This window comes from Pholcus phalangioides, unplaced genomic scaffold (assembly GCF_987345545.1).
Source record: "Pholcus phalangioides strain wild (caught in Gottingen) unplaced genomic scaffold, Ppha-v1.0 ptg000031l_1, whole genome shotgun sequence".
Lineage (NCBI taxonomy): Eukaryota > Metazoa > Arthropoda > Arachnida > Araneae > Pholcidae > Pholcus > Pholcus phalangioides.
This window is the reverse complement of record NW_028301621.1, coordinates 595,348-614,141: the sequence shown is the minus strand read 5'-3', so window position 1 is coordinate 614,141 and position 18,794 is coordinate 595,348. Positions and strand designations below refer to the sequence as shown.

General features: G+C 37.4%; 1 protein-coding gene across 5 annotated transcripts; it reads right to left on the bottom strand.

Annotated features, from left to right (window-relative positions):
• Positions 1–276: 276 nt before the first annotated feature.
• On the bottom strand, positions 277–17,176 carry Ald1 (fructose-bisphosphate aldolase). Of its 5 annotated transcripts, XM_089252864.1 has the most exons (8): positions 17,061–17,176; positions 12,870–12,995; positions 7,985–8,251; positions 7,546–7,706; positions 5,803–6,061; positions 4,012–4,211; positions 837–911; positions 316–586 (listed from the first exon to the last, which is right to left on the bottom strand). In XM_089252864.1, exons 2-8 carry the CDS (start codon positions 12,976–12,978, stop codon positions 494–496), a joined length of 1,164 nt encoding a protein of 387 aa, XP_089108990.1. In that variant the 5' UTR covers positions 12,979–12,995; positions 17,061–17,176; the 3' UTR covers positions 316–493. The 5 variants fall into 5 exon arrangements, with proteins under 5 accessions (XP_089108986.1, XP_089108988.1, XP_089108989.1 ...); XM_089252860.1 differs by having other exon boundaries at positions 277–911; XM_089252862.1 differs by lacking the exon at positions 837–911 and having other exon boundaries at positions 277–586.
• Positions 17,177–18,794: the final 1,618 nt, after the last annotated feature.

Here is an 18,794-nt window from a genome sequence, read left to right as displayed (position 1 = left end):
ATTTGAATTGCTTGACCTTCCCCCAAGATGTGCAATGTGTGCGCGCCCGCTCAATTCATTTACATTAGATCAGCTCCTCCATATCTCTGCCAAAGATCATAAAGTAATGTCTGCAAAGGGGTAAAATTCTTGAAACAGCAGATAATAAACAAAGCATTTTTGTACCAAGTTGATATCCAAATAGGTCTATCAAACTGATACAAAAAAAATTCACATTGAACACAAATTTCGCAATTCTTGTTAAAAGATGACACCGAATAATTACTCGAGAATGTATTTCCATTTTTTCAAATTTTATGGCGATTTCCAACGGCATACACTTCCTTTTTTTTACAAAGCGGTTATATAGTTCATTGTAATGTACATTCAATAAATCAATTTACATGAACATAAAATATACGAAGAATTTCTAAAGTTGGATCCAAACAAACTTCAACAATAATTTGGGAAAAATTTTGGAAATATTTTTTGTCTTCTGTCTCCAGAATAGAATTTAATAGGCGTGATCTTTGATGAACAGAGTTTCTGCAGCTGCAGCTCCGCTGACACCGCCAGTATATTTTCCGAGAGATGCTTCACTGTTTGCCTAAAAATGCATATTTAAAAAAAAACACAAGAAAGAAAGAAGAGCAAACGAGACAATGAGAAATAGTCACATCACGAAGCAAAAACAAAGAGTAAGAAAAATCAAGATTCAGCAGGGAAACTAGATTTCAAAGAAAAGCATGCACAAAGAATACAACAGGTAAGCCAAAACAGTTCGCCCAACACCTAAGCAAAAGCAAGTAAAAAAATGAAATTAACGAGAAAGCTTTTTAGTAAGAATGCGTTGGCACGAAATTGGACCTCCCGGCCGCAAGGCTCTTGATTGATCCTGCAATGTATTTACCCTGACATGCAAGTCCGTTTGCCTGGAAAAATCAAAATAGAACCAAGCTAAAAAAAATTGTACTATTTCCTAAAAAAAGCAAGGAACCTGAAAGTTTAGATTAGGAACATGCGATTACGATAAAAATATTGTTCGTCTAAAAGTCGCATGCATTAACTACCAATAGCTAAATTTTATATATTTCCAAATAAAGAAAATATATTATACAAAAATAACATTAAGCAGTACAATTTTTTCTAGCGACATCTAGAGCAACATATAAACAGGAATTTTAAACCTAGCAAATATTTTGGGATGCGAATCTGGCTTTAATTGATAGCAGCATTCTAAAAATTAAATGGTTTATAGAAAATTAACGCCCCCCCCCCATATAAATGAGTTTCTTGGGTTACAAAATATCTAGTCTACAATTTCTAATGGAATCAAAGATTTTAAATTACAAAGTTTAAAACTATGTAACTGATTACCTCAGAACAGTGGTCCAAGAGCTTGGATGAGAAAGCAATCAGTTTAATGTTTTTACCAGGAGCCACCCTCGGGAGTGCAACCAGTACGGTTGAACTGGCCCCGGAGTTAGGGAAGTCTCGTACTTACGATAATAGAAGTGAAAAAAGATGTTACTGCCAAAGCCTGAAGTATGGCCAATTTGCAAATTGGCAAAAAGTTTTAGCCAAAGTTAGAATAGAAATAATTTGGACTTTGGCCAGCCACTTCATGAAGTCATCACTTTGATGAAAAAAAAATAACACATCCTCAAAACAAGAACTACCATCCTCTAATTTCATGACATTGCAAGTTCAGTGATTGTCATAAACATCTCAAACTTCAGTTATAAAAATTATGGAAGCAGTTTTTACGAAACTATTTCACAGGCTATGGAAGTTTTATGCATGGCAGCTTCAAAAAACAAAAAGTTAGGATTGCCCACCTGCAGCAATCAGCAAAAACAGCCTTTGTGCAAATCAAACTTTACTATGTTAAAACAGCTATTATATAATTTCAATTTTCTTTTCATCTCCTATACATCTCATTTTAACTGGATAGATAATTGCTTATCCTTCATGCATGTTCAGCCATTCTCAAAATACAGCTCAAAAATACCTAAACTCAAGCTCATGGAAAATATCAGGCCCTCATTTGCTATCTTTGGCCATGAAGTTAGTATTATCACTACAGCATTGCTATTCCTTATTATGTACTTTGTCAATTTTTTTTCAATGATTTCCCAGACATCACTTGGAGTGGCAAATCTGTTCTTTGTTTGAAGATAGATGAGTCAATTTTCTTTCGTAGGTATCTTGACCTAAGCTATTCCAGTTACGTAAAATTTACAAGTCATGGTACTTTGTGAACCATTTAGCTGAGGAACACTGGTAAAAATACAATATAAAGATGTTTCATCTGTGGGTGAATCTGATCATATTCCATAACACTTATGATCATATATTTCTCCCAGCTTGTGTTAGAATGTTGAGAACCACTGCTGTATAACCAGTCTTCTGCGGCCCACTTACCGTAGTGGATCTTTATCCACAGTTCCCCAAATAGTCTAACAGAGCTACTTTACTGTATTGAATAGACACACATTTTTGAAGACAAGCTATAACAATGCTGCTCCAAGAGCTGCAGTGCAAACTTTGAGAACCACTATTAAAAGACGGTCTTTTGAAACCGAACATAACTAGTCCTACTGCCATGGGACAGTTTACTACCGAATAAGTTGTGCCAGAAACTACTTATCTAGTGTTGAGCATGAATTTTTAATACTGCCATCTATTTTTCAAGCTAGAATGCAGTGTAATGATTATTTGTACTGTTGTAGACCTGTTTATCTGTGGCAAGAATTTGACGGAAATTAGCTCATTCGCAACTCAAAGTTGGTAACCACAGAAAATCAATTTTAATAGATCATTTACTGTGCCCCAGGTAAGGTTCGTACCTAGGTCTTTACGATGCGAGTCTATCCAGCACCTTCTAGAGATAGAAGGCCTCCGCAATCTGCTTGTAATGTCAGTAAGTAGGTCATTTTCCCTCAGAATATTCAGGGAAAAATTCCCTGCTCCTGCCAGTATCATCGTTGTGAGGAAAAGAAATGATCAGGCTCAGAATTGGTGATTTTTTCACTATGGGCTGTTTGTGCGCCAATCTGGAAGATTCTACACCAAAGTAAGAAGAAACGAAATAGGATGCTGTTTCAAAATGTGGCAAACTTGCTAAGTAGCCTTAATGACGTTTATGGCAAACAGTGCAGAGGCCTTCTATCTCTAGGAGGTGCTGGTTTATCACTGACCACACACACACAGCACCAGACTTGAATCTGCAACTGTATAAATAACAAGCATTTGGCCTGTACTCTGAATACAAATACAAGACCACAACAGGCAAAATGTCCAACAAGGTGGCCGAGACTATCTACATGTCATTTCTTAAATAAACCTATAGGTGATATTGCTCAACCACATATGTACCTTATACTTTTGTCAAGAAATTTCTAAAGAACCAAAAAGTGTTACATGGTCTAATGTATTTGAGTAACCTGAAGGGATGTTTATATGGTTGAAGCCCTACCTCAATCTTCCAAATAGAAAATGAAAATTGAAAGAATTTTATTTGTGATGTCTGAACTCTGAAGACAAAGGCTGACTACTATGCATGCCTTAAAGTTAAGAATGACAAACTAACCAATATCAGCTCATTACTACTGTGCCAACCGCAGGGATCAAACTTCCAACTTCACAATACTAGACATTCACAATACTAGACACTCACGATACTCCCACTAATTCACTGCCATAGTTACTGTCTGCCACAGAAGAGATTGACCTATACACAGACATCTCGAAATTTCAACATCTAGACACCAAAATGACCTAGCAAAGTAAATGTTCCAGTGAGATTACAGGTTTGTAAAAAATATAGTGCTTTATATTTTTAGGTGTCAAGAAGTGACAAATAGCTCCCCTGCATGTAAATCCCATCTACATGGTAATTTTAATATAGCCCTGAATCACTCCATGCACTGCTATAAATTCAAGATTGCATTCTTTGTATAAAATTATGACCCAGATAAATACGAAATTCATCCGATTATGAAACCTATAATACAAAGTAATAAAAATAACCTTTGCACGCTTGAGGAATTCGTCTTGTCCTGCTTTGACACTCTCCTTCTTGCCACCCCAGGCTTTCAAGGCGCTGGCTTGCAGGGCCCTGCCATAACTAAAAGTGAGAGCCCATGGTTTCTTCCCGGGATAAGCATTCAGGGCATTCAAGTTGATGGACGCTTCTTCTTCTGATTGACCACCTGACAAGAATGTGATTCCTGAAAGAAAAAAAGATTGAGGTTAACCTCAGGAAAGGCCAAAGAAACAGATCAAACTTTGACTAAAACAAATGCAAATGCTGTCTGATAAAAACCTGTGATGTCGAAGCTTGGGCTGCTCAAGCACCCACAGTATTTTGTAGCATGGGCCAAATAACCACAATCAATTTAGAAATCAAAATTTTCAACATAAAATCCAATTTCAACACCTACAAGTCTAAACATCTCAAATGCCCCTGGTCAAAACCAGGGCTGGACCAATCCAAAAAATACACATGCCCGATTAGGTATATAATTAACTAAGATGCCTTAATTGATATTTTTACATGACCAAAAAATTTATTGCTTGATGCACTTCAAAAATAAAGATAATATTTATATATAAAAACAAATTTTAAAAGCAGTAAAAATTTGAAAGTAATGCTGTCAACTTTAAATAGTGAATCAGTCAAAATCACAATTACAATTTTCTACCTTATTGGCATTGAGGTCATTAAATTGCTGTTCACCCAGAACAGTCTTAAGATCCCCCCCCCCCCCCCCGGAAAAATGATTTTTCTGGGCACCTTCCTATAAATATCTGCCAACCAGTTTACATATTTATTCTCGATAATTGTAATGATCTAATTATCATGAGGGTGACAGGGTGAGCCCACGCGTCAAAACACTAATTGATGAACGTGTCTATATATGGAGAACATAAGTTCAAATAACAAAACTACACATGAACAAAAACTAGCTGCAGAACATATGAGAATGACAGAGACAACAGTCGATACAACAGAACCGGCAGGCAAATATGAAAATAATGTGAAGTAGTGCTATCTAGTTGGTGATACAGCAAAACAAAAGAATATACATAAAACACTAATGTTACATATTCAATCAAGCACAGTTGAATCAGTCTTGGAATCACACCACCTTGTTCTTGGAATTGTAACCGATTTACCAAACAGGACAGGACCAGAACAGGTACAGCCTGTATGGTGTAGCCACATTTATAATTATCACATAGGAGGGGAAAACGACTGGGCTCCCCAAGATGTATCTCATTTCTTACCTATGTATTTACCATACAAAAAGAGACCTACGAGAAATCCTGGCTTGGGGGCCCTCACCAAAGATCCTAACCAATTAGTCCAATGGCAAGATGTGAAGTTTATGGCCACACAGCCTTAAAATATTAGGGTTATAAAATTAGATCTGCTTTACAAATACTGCGGAATCTCAAGCATGTTTGGAGGAACACTTGCATCATTTCTAATGAAAAAAGATAAAGCATTTAAAATTTTTTTTTTTACACATACATGGAACAGAAATGTAGCTGAAAAAAAAAACCATGCCCAGTCAAAGTTTTTTTGGTGTAGGCATGTCAGTAAATAGATTTGTCTAGCTGAAAAATCTGATTATTTTTTTAAAAATCAATCTTGAAAAGAAAGACCACACAAGGATTACACGAAATAATCCCACAAAAAAGCAGTTTAAGACCCGAACAAACAAATTGATAATGATAGTTATGTCATAATTTATAAATATTGTACAATAAAAATGATTCGAAATAGAGATAGAATATAATAAATAATTAACATACCGGGAACTGCAGCAGGTACTGTCCTTTGCAGAGCAGTGACTGTGGCTTTTGCAATGGCCTTGGCATCAAACTTCTGGCTGCAGCTCTGTCCAGGTGTCACCATGTTGGGTTTCAACAATGTTCCCTCAAGGTACACATGATGGTCACTTAGAGCCTTGTAGACAGCAGCAAGAACCTTCTCTGTCACCTTCTGGCAACGCTCCAAGTCATGGTCACCATCTGGCAATATCTCTGGTTCCACAATAGGAACGATTCCTGCCTGGAAAAGAGATTCAAAATTTAATTGAAAATAAAAATTTACCACTCGTACAAAATACAAAAGCAAAACAGATGAAAATGACTCAAGATATTTTTATTGCTAGATCTTGATACCTAGAACTATACAACGGCAGGGGTGCACAATGGAGCAATACAATCAGGTGATACAACACGGATTGGTTAGGGAACCTGAAATTATGGTTTTTTAACCAATCCGTGTGAAGGTACAGATTGCACTGCTTGTTGTATTGGTCCAGTGTGGAATACACGTAAGTGGTGCTCTTCCATCGTATTGATCAACATACAGAGTGGTCCTGAGAAACTGCAAAAGTCAATGAATGCAAATGAAATTCAAGATACATTTCAAAATATGGCTCAAGAATGAAAATAAAAAACAAAACCCCAACTCTCGTGGTCACAGCAAAAAAATTTCTAAAAATTCAAATGGCAACACTCACTTTTATGCATTGCCAAGTGATCAACTCAGTAAAAAACCATAAGTAACATTGGAACGGTACCTGCAATATGATAAAAGTCGGGGCAGACAAATAAAGGTGCAGAAACAACCCATGCAGATAATATTACTGCCACAGGAAATGCATCGAAAGGTTAGTGCACCAACCTTTTGGTGAGATCTTTGGTTGCATCCTGTAATGGCGGTTATGGTGTTACAGGTACCGTTCCAACGCTGTTTATGTTTTATTTTACAGCACTGATTACAATGCATAAAAGAGTGCTACCACTTGAATTTTTTTTAATTTTGTTGTTGTAATCACAAGAGCTAGGTTTGCTTTACTCTTCATTTTTGAATGCATATTTTGAAAACATCTATATCTCTAATTTTATTTGCTTTCACTGATTTTTGTGGCAGTTATTTTATGACCATCCTGTATCTCTTCCACATGTAAAAAATATATCAGAAGTTTTATAGGTATAATTATTCCCCATACAAGTGTACATTATGGCTCCTAAAAGGCATTGCCAACCTTTGTCAGGAGTGTCCTCGCGAGCCATAGATATTAATTTGTGCACCTATTTATGTTTTGAGGTCATTCTTTTACATGGTAAAATATCCACAAAATATTCTGGATAGCTGCAAATGAACCATGTATTGTGCAACGAAGTCTGGGTGTCAAAGGGTTATAAATCACTGCCATGTAAGTTAATATTCCTATGGGAACTCTTAACATGTGGAGTATCCACTAACGTAATTCAACACCATCCAATGTCAACCACTAACGTTATTAAAGGAAATAAACTTGTGTAGATGGAGAAAATTCACAACTGATAAGTGCATGAATGCAATCACTATGATTATACATTTATGCTATCATCAGTTGCAGAGTTCACACCTTACCAAGCGTCTTCAAAGCTAATAAAGGAAACCCACTCAAGGAATCATTTAAAACAAGTTGTTTAAAACTCAAAATTTCACCCAACAATAGACATCTGCCAAATAACAGTCTAAATCAAAATAAAACCAACCTTCTGACATTCTGTAGCATAGCGAGCCAAGACATTGGCATTTTCTAGGATGGCAAGAGGTGTTGGTGTACGTTCCCTGATCTTCAAGACACACCTCCATTTGGCAAACCTGCAGCCTTTGGCATGATATTCCTGGCATCGCTTGGCCAAATCATCCAGACCTGGAAACATTGAAAAATGATCTTATCTACCAATTTCTTGAATTCTTTATATTAGAACACTTAATTTTGTTCTACGAGTTTTCTCCAAGAGATTTTATTTATAGCCACACATTTGGCTGTCACAATATTAAGCATTAAGTAATAAAAGGTTCGGCGTTGATATATTTCACCTAAGTATATCAAAAATCTGCATAATGATACTTTACTATAATCACTTTAATTTGATACGAGTTTTACTGTATACAAAACCATGAAATTGAATGGCATTGTTTTCCTACCTTGAGTTGTTGATTCCTCGTCAGTTCCCATCAACGGTATGACACCCTTGTCAACTTTGATTCCAGGGATGATGCCTCGGTTTTGCAACAGCGTAACAAAGTTGGTACCATCATCTGTCTTCTGGTCCAAGGTCTCATGGAACAGGATCACACCACTGATGTAGTCTTCCATGGATTTATCTGCCGTGAATAACAACTGCCTGTACTGGCGTCTGTTCTCCTCGGTATTATCCACGCCGATATTGACGAGACGTTTGCCCATGGTTGCTAGACAAAAAAAAAAAAAAAACCATTCAATAACTTGTATATTGACTGAATAAACTACAAAGCTTTAAAAAGAAAATTCTCATCTGAAACTTGACATTAACCATTGTCATTTTCTCATCAATATGAATCCCATGAATATATCTCAAAAGGTCAAAGTTTTCATGAGAATACAGTAAAAACTCCTCTTAAGGACACCCTTCAGATGCAGTCACCTTTCTTTTACAGTCAAATAATAATTTCCCTTTGTGTAATAGAAATGAGAGAATTTGAAACCCTTCCTCTACAATTTTAGTCCTGCCGGTGTCCACAAAAGTTCTACTGTATACTTCAACCACTGATATTTAAAATAAATTTTATTACAAAACATTTTGTAATAGCATAAGGAAATTAAACAAGATGTTCAAAGTGACTTTCAACATAATCTATAGCTTAATCCTTTCACTCCAACCAGGACGAAGTCAAACCTATCTTGAAATTGAGCAAAAACGGAAAAAAAATAGTTTGAAAAAGTTCTTTGATGAAAGGAAAAACACGCCCAAAAATAGTGAAAATCGATACTAAAAATACTAAGAATATATATTACATGCTGGTGAAATTGTCAAGTTACAATTAACATGTTTAATCCCACTACATGCAAATATACTGACATACATTTTTTCCCCTTTAAAATCTTATTTACATAACTTATCTAAAATAATCTATAAGCTCAGATTGATGTGTATTTCTTGTTATCTGAGCTTTTAGCGTCATCTATAGCAAGAGAAATTTCGGGTCATATTTTCTCAGTTTGCTCCAGTAAATGGTGCAGCGTTTTTGCAGCATGCTCAGCAATTTTACTGTCACTTTTGTCTAATTCCTCTGAGGTACTTTCTGCTCTATTTTCATCACCCGAGTGGGCCATACATTAGAAATTTCAGTATCAGGTTAAAGTGCTGCAAGTCTAATGAACTGTCCATTTCCACAAAATTCCAGCATTTTTTAATGAGAGTTATATTATTCCCAATGTTCTGAAATTTGAGTGAACCACCAGATCTGATCCTTCATTAGATTCCAAACAGCTTTTTTAAAGCAATGCTGAATTGTCTGTTGGCCGAATTTTTGCCATGCTGAACAAGCCATTCGCATGTCATCCCCCTTCATCAATTATAGAATCCACCTATGATTGGCACGATCCATCCACATAATGGGTTCCAATATGAATAAATCCTTTCTTATGTTTCTTTCACCTCCAGAAAAACAGATTTACTCAGAAAAGAATGTTATATCACCATGGCTTAGCCTCTTTGAGATAAATTTTTAAAAACTACTTTGAGACAGACTAAATGCATTGATTTAATATAGTAAATAAAGTTTTATTTTTTAGGTAGTTTGGAGATAGAGGTTTGATTGTATATGTCCCTCCCCCCACAAACAGGTTTTAAAATTGGTAAAGAAAGGGTCGTCTTACTATGCTTCATACCACAGGTCAAAAGTTATTTTCGATGCTTGATGTTAAAAAAAAATGTTTAAATTTTCAAAGTACAGAAATGCTTGATCAATGATTTGATAGTTTTAAAAAGTTCTGAACAAGAACAAATGATTAATTATAGCGCATGCTGATGATGGGACTAATGTGAAAATTAAAATAGACTTTAAACTATAACTACAAACTATTCTCTAAAACTAATCAGAAAAAACTGTAGAGCAAGATTCAGTGCATATACTCAAGCATAAGTCAAGGTTCTTTGTTAAAAAGTTCAATTTTATATTAGGGAGAAGGAAAGGCGGTCTCAACATTGCATACAGACAAGTTTTCAAGGAGAAAAACCACCCTAGGACTTGTTTTGGTGCTCCTGAACAGGAGGGTCAGCTTATACACAAATATGTATGGCATTTTCTTTTTGTGACTCAAAACAAGTTGCACAAAACTAAATTTCCTAGTCTATCACATCTAATAAATATACCATTTGATCATTTTATGCACATAAAGGCTACTTAGGCCTATAATTTATTGCCAAATCAGAATAGTGGTGTTTGATATATTCTTTAAGAACCAGAGTAGTAATGGATAAAAAAATTCACAAAATTAATGAGAATTCATTCGATAATGTCAAACAAGTCAATTTGACTAACCTTTTCTGATTTGGTTACGAATTTATCAGCCTGGTGAAATATTACAATAAATTCTAAAGGGAATAACGATTGTTAGCAATTTTACATCTTCACATCAGTGAGAAAAACACTTTTAAAAAGTATATGTGAATATCAAGAAATTTTATTTTTTTTATATTAAAATTTCAAAGTAATCTGATATACCATATCATAATGATACCAAGTTGGCAGGAAACCATAACAAAAATACACCATCAAGTAATGCCAGATATAAAAGGTCTAACACTTAGAAAAAAATAAACAGACCAAAAAACTAACTTTCTGAAAATTGTATTTTAGCTAAACACATGGAAGTTAATGTCACTATTCACCCGCGAGTGCTCACAGGTTCAAATAGTTTGAACAAACTCTTTGCATACTCTTTAAAAACCAGCACTTAATATTTTCTGAAGAACACATAATCACTTTGACCTATGAAGTCAACGCTATTTTTCTCAAAATTATCACAAAGAAAAATTCCACAAGTGGAGTTCCTCAGGGAAGTGTCTTTGGCCCCATACTTTTTTCACTTTTTATGGATAAACTCGATCAGGGTATCGATGGGATTACTAGCAAACTCGCAGATGAAGTAAAGCTAATGGGGCTAATCGAGAATGAAAGCTATAGGGAGTTGCTCCAGACCAACTTAAACAGGAATGCAGCATGGGCAATTGAATGGAGCATGACGTTTAGCGTAGATAAGTGCATGGTCGCTCATTTTGGTTCGAACAACCCACGGTTCCCTTACGAGTTGAATGGTGTCACTATCCCGGATGCAACTAGGGTCACCGATTTGGGAATTCTCATTGATGAGCGACTTACGTTTTCTGAACATTGTTCAGCGGTGGTCAAAAAAGCGAATAGAATACTTGGTTTCATTTTCAAAAAGGTCTCTTCGCGTTCTCCGAAAGTCATTCTTCCGCTTTTTCGAGACTTAGTTCGTCCCGGACTGGAGTATGCTGTAAGGTTTTGGAGACCATATCTACAGAGGGACATAGACTTGGTTGAACGGGTGCAGAGAAGAGCTAGCGTGTCCTTATTGGCACACGGGACTTGAGTTATGAAGAGAGACTTTATTTTTTGAATATGTTTACATTGGATGAACGCAGGTGTCGAGGAGATATGATCGAAGTGTTCAAAATTTTCAATGGGATAGACCACGAACTTTTAATACACCGCCAATCGACTGCTTTTACAAGGGGACACCAGTATCGATTGGTGAGGGATAATGCAAGGTTATGGTGTCGCAAGGAACTTTTCTCTAATAGGGTTGTTAATGAATGGAATACAATTTACTACCTCCGGGGATAAGTTAACACAATTGACATGTTTAAAAAGAAATACGATAAACATGTTGGTGTAAATCGAGAAGCGATCCATCCTTAGAATAAGACAACTATAAGTATTCTTTATGGGCATTGTATAATATTTTATCATGTATATATATTGCTTATAATTTGTGTTAATTACATTTTTAATTAGGTTGCTCTATTTTTGAAATTTATAACATCCATATTTTTATAGGCATCTTTTTATCAGCAACCTCGTTGGGCATTTTGCCTGTTGTGGTGTTATATTTATGTGTGTATAAAAAAAAAATTTATGCATTTACCGTATTAAATCGAAGTATTTTCACCTGTTTCAAAATTTTTTTGGAAAACTATCTTGACGGCTGAGCTATGTATGATAGTAAAAAATAATTAGCAGATAGAATTGATGCTTTACTTTCTCATTGGCACAAATTTCCCAGAGGTGAAAGAAACTGACAAGAACATTGTCTTCCTGATAACATTACAACCAATTCTGATAATTCGGATCTAGTCATAGGCAGATATCGTGATTGACTCTTTCAAACTGAGCATAACTCTGGTCTATCATCATCTATGGGCAATTTACTACCTAGCGAGTTGTGCCGGAAGTGTAGCTGTGTGTATACCTAAGTCTGAGTGCACATGCAGTATTGTGTTTTATTTTTCAGTGCTGCCATCTATATTTCAGAGGTGAGAGATGTTCTGATAGAATTATATTTGTACTGTTTGTAGGTCTGTGGTGAGAAAAAGTATCGTGATTGACTAGTGCACTTCACTTACAGTAATTTCATAGACAAGAAGTAAACTACTATTACCAAGTCACACATGCACCTTGTCCATATTCCTCTACAGAACTTTTAAAATGAACGCTTTCTCGAGAACTACCTCGATTTTTTTTTATCCTGTCAGTTTCGAGATAAAAGTTCGACTTAACTAGGTTGCCCAATATATAACCAAGGAAAAACTTTTCTAGTTTTGCAGAGAAAGAAGATTTCTACATTTTCATAGTGCTGAATACCTTATGAATTTATTTAAACCTATATAAAAAAACACTATACTGGTTATAAGAATCTATTGTATGATAAAATATATGCAAAAAGTTTTATAGAGCTTATATTTTTGAAATATTCAAAGATTCAATCATGAACATAAATACGATAAGAAAAACTAAAACTTACCTGTACTCTCATCTGCTGCCAAAATACCTTTGCCAGGAGCAACAATGGCTTCGGCGATGTTTCGCAGCTCAGTCATCTGCTGCTCTGATAAGTAACTGAAGTGAGCCATTGTCTTCTTTGTTCACGCTTTATAGAAATATATACATATTACAAATCAAACATTGAAGTTTTTATTTAGGACAATCAACCATGTCAACAAAAAAAAAATGTGATTAAACATATAGTTTTGCTAGATTTAATATCAAGTTCATAAACAATACGTTAAAGATTATAAAGTTTTACATAATAAAAAAATATATTACTTGATCAGTTAACAATAGGAACTTATAAGCACAGAAATAGGTGCTAAGTTGTTGGTAATATTAAGAGGGCTAAAACTTTATTATACAGGGTGATTCAAAACTTGACGTACAAATTTTTAAGAAAGAAAACAAGAACAAAACAATCGCATAAAAACCCCCAACCTGTTCAGCTAGAGGATAAACGAAGATGCAGAAATGACAAGCCAACAATGGGTGAAAAAACTATTCAGTAATACTTTACACGAGAACAGTACCCGTTCAGTTTCACAACAAGTGCTCAAAGTTCTTACCATCCACAGTTAGGCATGCTAGAGGGTGCTATTATCTGCTGTTCACCAGTGCTGTAATTAAAATGCCGCGCTAGTCATTTAAAATTCCATTTGTATTTGAAGAGCATGTAGCAATTCACAAATGCTGAAAAGATAGGCATGCACCTTATGTATGGTGCAGTTGACAGCAACGGAAAGCCTATGAGACAGTTGTATGCTGAACGGTACCCAAACAGACATGTACTGCATCACTAAATGTTTGGGAATTTGCACCATATAACCTGTGCAAATATGGGACATTCTGCAGCAGGCATGATATAAAGCAGCCACAGACAACACGCACATCTGCCTTGGGAGAGGAGACATAGCATCAAGTAGAAGCTTTTGATACAAGCACATGAACCATTGCACATGATATTGCAGCATCTTCATCCAGTGTGTGATACACATTACACAGGAAGCATTTACATCCATATCATTTGTAACGGGTCCAGTCACTGCAGCCTGAGAACAGGGCTATCTTAAGAGCATCATGGGGCCAAGTGATTTTTCTGAGGCCTTACCTGAAAAATTCTTGAAAATTTCAACCTGCTCTCATTTTGGTGAGACCCCACTTCTCGTAAGGTACCCGGGTGGGCCCATGCATTAAGACTGCGATGCCTGAGAATTATCCTCAACGTATGGAATTCGCACGCTGGTGTACTTGAACCAATGCAATAAGAACCTGGCATTTCCAACCTTCGTTCTGTTCATGAATAAAACTATTTTCTCTCGTGAAGGGATTTACAATGTCATGTGTGGAGCCACAGCAACCCATGAAATATACACCCACATGCCCAACAACGGTTCTCAGTAAATGTATGGGCTAGTATTATTGAAGATTACTTAATCAGGAAATACCTCTTATCACCCTGACTGGATGCATCACATTTTTCTGGAGGGGTGGTACTGCCAGAATTACTTGACATTGTTCCTGTGTCTGTTCAGCGTGCAATGTGATTCCAGTATGATGGAGCTCGTTTATTTTTTCCATGCCGTACACGATTACTTGATCAGTACGTTTATGCCTCAATAGATTGTGCATGGTGGACCTATCCCACAGCCATCATGATCACCCAATCTATCCTGGATGTCTTATTATGGGTAACCCTGAATGTCACGGTCTATGAGATGCAGATGATTCCGACCTTGTGGCAAGAATCAGTCGCAACTATAAACATCCATGAAATACCGGGTATTTTTAAAAGGTTGATAATCACAAGCACTCTGGGAACATTATAGTGCTCGAGAGAAACAGGTTGAAGACGCCTGCTCTATAGTAAAATTATAGTTTAAAAAAATTAGGCCTGTCATCTCATTTATAAAAAAAGACAGATTTTGACAGTTTTGTTTTTAATTATACAGGTAAGAATAGCTACCCCTAAAAAATTGTTTTTGATTACTTTTAAAGGTAATCTTACTTTTTTGCTAATAGACGGTGGTCTTTCTCGCGTTCACCTTGGATTAGAAAGAGAATATTATATTCACCCTACAGTAAAGTCTTGATAACCCGAGATAAATGGAACCAAAACCATCTGGTTACTGAAAACTGGGATTATCCAAAAAGTAATAGAAACATAAGATGGGAGGTTACCTACTCTTACTCTTTTTGCGCTTAATTCAACTACTCAATTCATTGTATATAACTTCCTAGACCAATGGTCTTTTTTTAAAGGAGACTGACTTCAGTCCTAGGGACTTGATACGAGAACAACATACATACATGAATCGTACACCATCCCGATCTAACTTCTAAGCAATTCACTATTGATAGCTGTTTAAAGCAGGATGGTGTCGGAAATACCTTTAAGCACCAGATGAATTACAAAAATTATGTTTTTACACCGCTGTATAAAAATCAAAAATTGACCGATATATTTCAGCAATTAAACAAAAATAGACAGCCACAGACACCACACAATTAAATTTGTTATAGGACCTACGGGATCTACCCAAGACCCCTGGGCCATCTTAAAAACATCATGGGATATCCCTTATCCAAAGTGATTTTTTTTTTTTTACAGCCTTGCACCTGCTTAAAACAATTGCTTACAAACTCACATGCTTACTCTTGGAAATTTCAACCAGACAATTTTTACAAGGCCTATTCTTCTCTTGAGGTGTCCAGGTAAACCCATGCTTTGACAATATGCTTCCCCCCTCCCACAGGAAAACAATATAGAACTGAGCTCAGTCTCATTCGGTGGAAGAATGAAATTTTAAAAAAAAAACTTGTTCTTTGTGAAAATGAGAGATTACCAGGGGTTTCGAAAAATTTTAACATTCACATTATCTAGAACCATAAATTTTCGAGACTACTTTCTTTAAAAAAAAAAAAAAAGCTGTAATTTAATGAAGAAATAATGTACACAATACAAAGAAAGGTGTCTAGTCTCGTATCATTCCTCCTCCGATTTCAACTTCATCCAAATGCAGCCCCTTGGCCCTGGGACATTATACAGGGATATTTCGGGGTTCTGTCTATGCCCCCCCCCCCCCACAAGGGTAAGAGTCTAGATCTGGGGGCAAAGGAAGATTATAGTATGGAAAGACAAAAACACGATAAATTCACTCAGGCCTGCAATTAGGCTGGGGCAACTGGGACACTGCCTTGAGCAGAATGGGGAGGGGACTAAAAAAAATTTCACTTGTTTTCCCATAACAACTTTCAGGAGAACAAGAAAAGGTTTGCTCAGGGACCCCGAAAAGGCACTTATGGCCCCAAATTCACTATTGGGGGGGGGTCTGTGAAAGACCTCAACCCATTGCCCCCCCCAAAGGCCGGGCTCTAGCCCTGGGCCCCCTTCCGAGACTATTCTCATCATTTTTTACTTTTTCAAGCTATAAATTAACTATAAAAGGACCCATGAAAAGTATGACCTTGGGGCCTTGCCCCAGCACAGCAACCCCCACTGCTAGATGTAGAGGGCCATGGGTACCATCCCTCCAAAATTTTTAGTTCATCCAGACCCCCCACAAAGGGGGGGGGGGGAAACATGCACAAATAATTTTTCTTTTCCTTACCTGCCCTGAAGAGAAAGTTGTTTATCTCGGAACAGAACTGACCCAAAAAAACCCAATTACCGGACTCGCATGATGAAATGACAGCGACGTTTTGCGCAAACCGCAATGACCCGAGAGGACAACGTGAACGACCTTCACGTACTACTACTCGATCAGCGCATGGCTATTTAAATAATCGGAACGAATTCGCGATTATTTCCGGTGTAACGGGGAGATTAATAAACAGAAATTTACACACGCCAATAATTTTTTTTAAAGTAGTAAAAACATTGAAACATGAAGCCATTAATAAAATTTCACACGAAAATTGACAAGTAAAAGCCGATTGTCACTCACATACAGTATAATATGCCACGCCTCCTGGATAAAAAAAAAAAAAAAAAAAAAGACCCTTTAACTCATTTAAGGAAATAAATCGTCAAAAATAATTGTTTATTTGTTAAAAAATTATCCAAGAAATTGCCGATTATCAGAGACGAAATTCAATCTAATTCGAATGGCGTTCAATTGGGGACCAGTTATTTAATTAAATGGAAGCCGGGATAGCGAATGTTTACCTCAAATGTAGGAGACCAGAGAGATGTTCTTCCACTCACACAGAGAAGGAGACCAGGAACGAGAGACAGAAGGTCTTGCAGACAAGTCAGTGGTCTTCGAATCCGGGAGGACGAGTGAAGGTGACCTTCAAGATGGAGACGGAGAGAATGTAAAAAAAAAAGGAATCCGCGTGACCTGATTGGCTGTGATACCGACTGGATTGAGCAGCGCCGCCTTTTCAACGAGCGCCCTCCGCGAAAATGCCAAAGTACAAATTAAAGTTATCAATTTCAACACAGGCACAAAAGAAGAAATATAATTTCGGTGGGGCCTTTTTTTTTGGAGCACGAAGGGGATGTTGTACCAAAGGCGGCGCTTGAATGCAGCTGTGTGTTGTACCGAATCCCGATTCGAACGCAACCTCTGACATTTTTAGTGTCTGGTTCCATTTTCGGACACTGACCAATAAAAAACGTGAATAAGCGGAGATGTCAATCGATAAATCACTGATTTCCAATAGTGAGATCGGTAAGGAGAAGTGCTCGCGAAATAGACATGTTTTGGGAATAAAAAAAATCATATTAAAGTAGTGATATAGGGCTGCGATTCCCAACCAGTAGGTCTCGTCTGTTTAAGGGGCTATCGAATCGAAGTAACTTGATATCGGACACAGGACTGCCAACGAAAATTTATTGTCGCCGGTACCGTCTTAACACATGTCCACTCGCGTGTATACATCCTTCACTACCCGGGGGCTTTGTGATAATGTGGATCTTGTTAAGATTTTAATAAGACCACCGCCGCTGTGGTGGTCGAGTGGTTATAGTGCCGGACTCGTGATGCGAGGATCCGGGTTCGAACCCCACAGTGGTGGTCGGCTGAAGTTGGTTTTCTGTGGTTCCCAACTTCAAGGCGCAAATGCGAGCCGATCTCCCCGTTAAAAAGTCTCGCCACAGAGAGCAACAGTCCTACAACGATAAATCGTTCAATCATAACACTTCACTCATAGTTAGAAAAACTGGGGGCAGATGACAGCACTACACATAACAAGCATTACACAGAAACAAACTTTACGTCAGGTTGCACTACACGTACACGTACACGCACATTCCCGCATGTACCGATTCGTTGGGGGTTCATTGGGGGGTTTCGCGGGGGGGGGTGCATGTGTGGTGTAGCAGAAGTAGGTAGGGCCTCCAAAAAATGGCTCGGGGATCCATGATGTTCTTAAGTCAGCCACCTCGTTGGGCAATTTGCCTGTTGTGGCGTTGTATTTGTATTTTCGAATTTTAATCATGTAAATTGGTATGCACGCATTTAGTCAAATAAGGGTCCTGAGAAAATCGAGAAATAGTTAAATTTTTCGAGAATTTGCCAGGTAGTGCCTCAGAAAAATCACTTGGCCCCCGGGGCCCCATCATGTTTTTAAGACGGCCCTGTCGGTCGCCCGGGGCAGAGGGCCCTATACATTTCGCTCCCCCCCCCCCCGGTATTTTGAGAGAGGGAAAGAGTAAACTCAGCAACCTTCCTTGTCCAGCGTCCGGGTCACTAGATCCCCCTGCTCTTCCCCTAGCCCTAGTTGTGGCCTTGATCGGACAGGGGCATGCCATAAAATAATTTCTACGTCCCTTCACACGAGCGACGAACGTAACTAAAAGATATGGTTTTTTAGTACGTATCTACAGGATATTCTACCTGAAGACGTGTCCCCCCCCCCACCGCCATGGGCGGAAATACGCCCCCCCCCTAGCGTC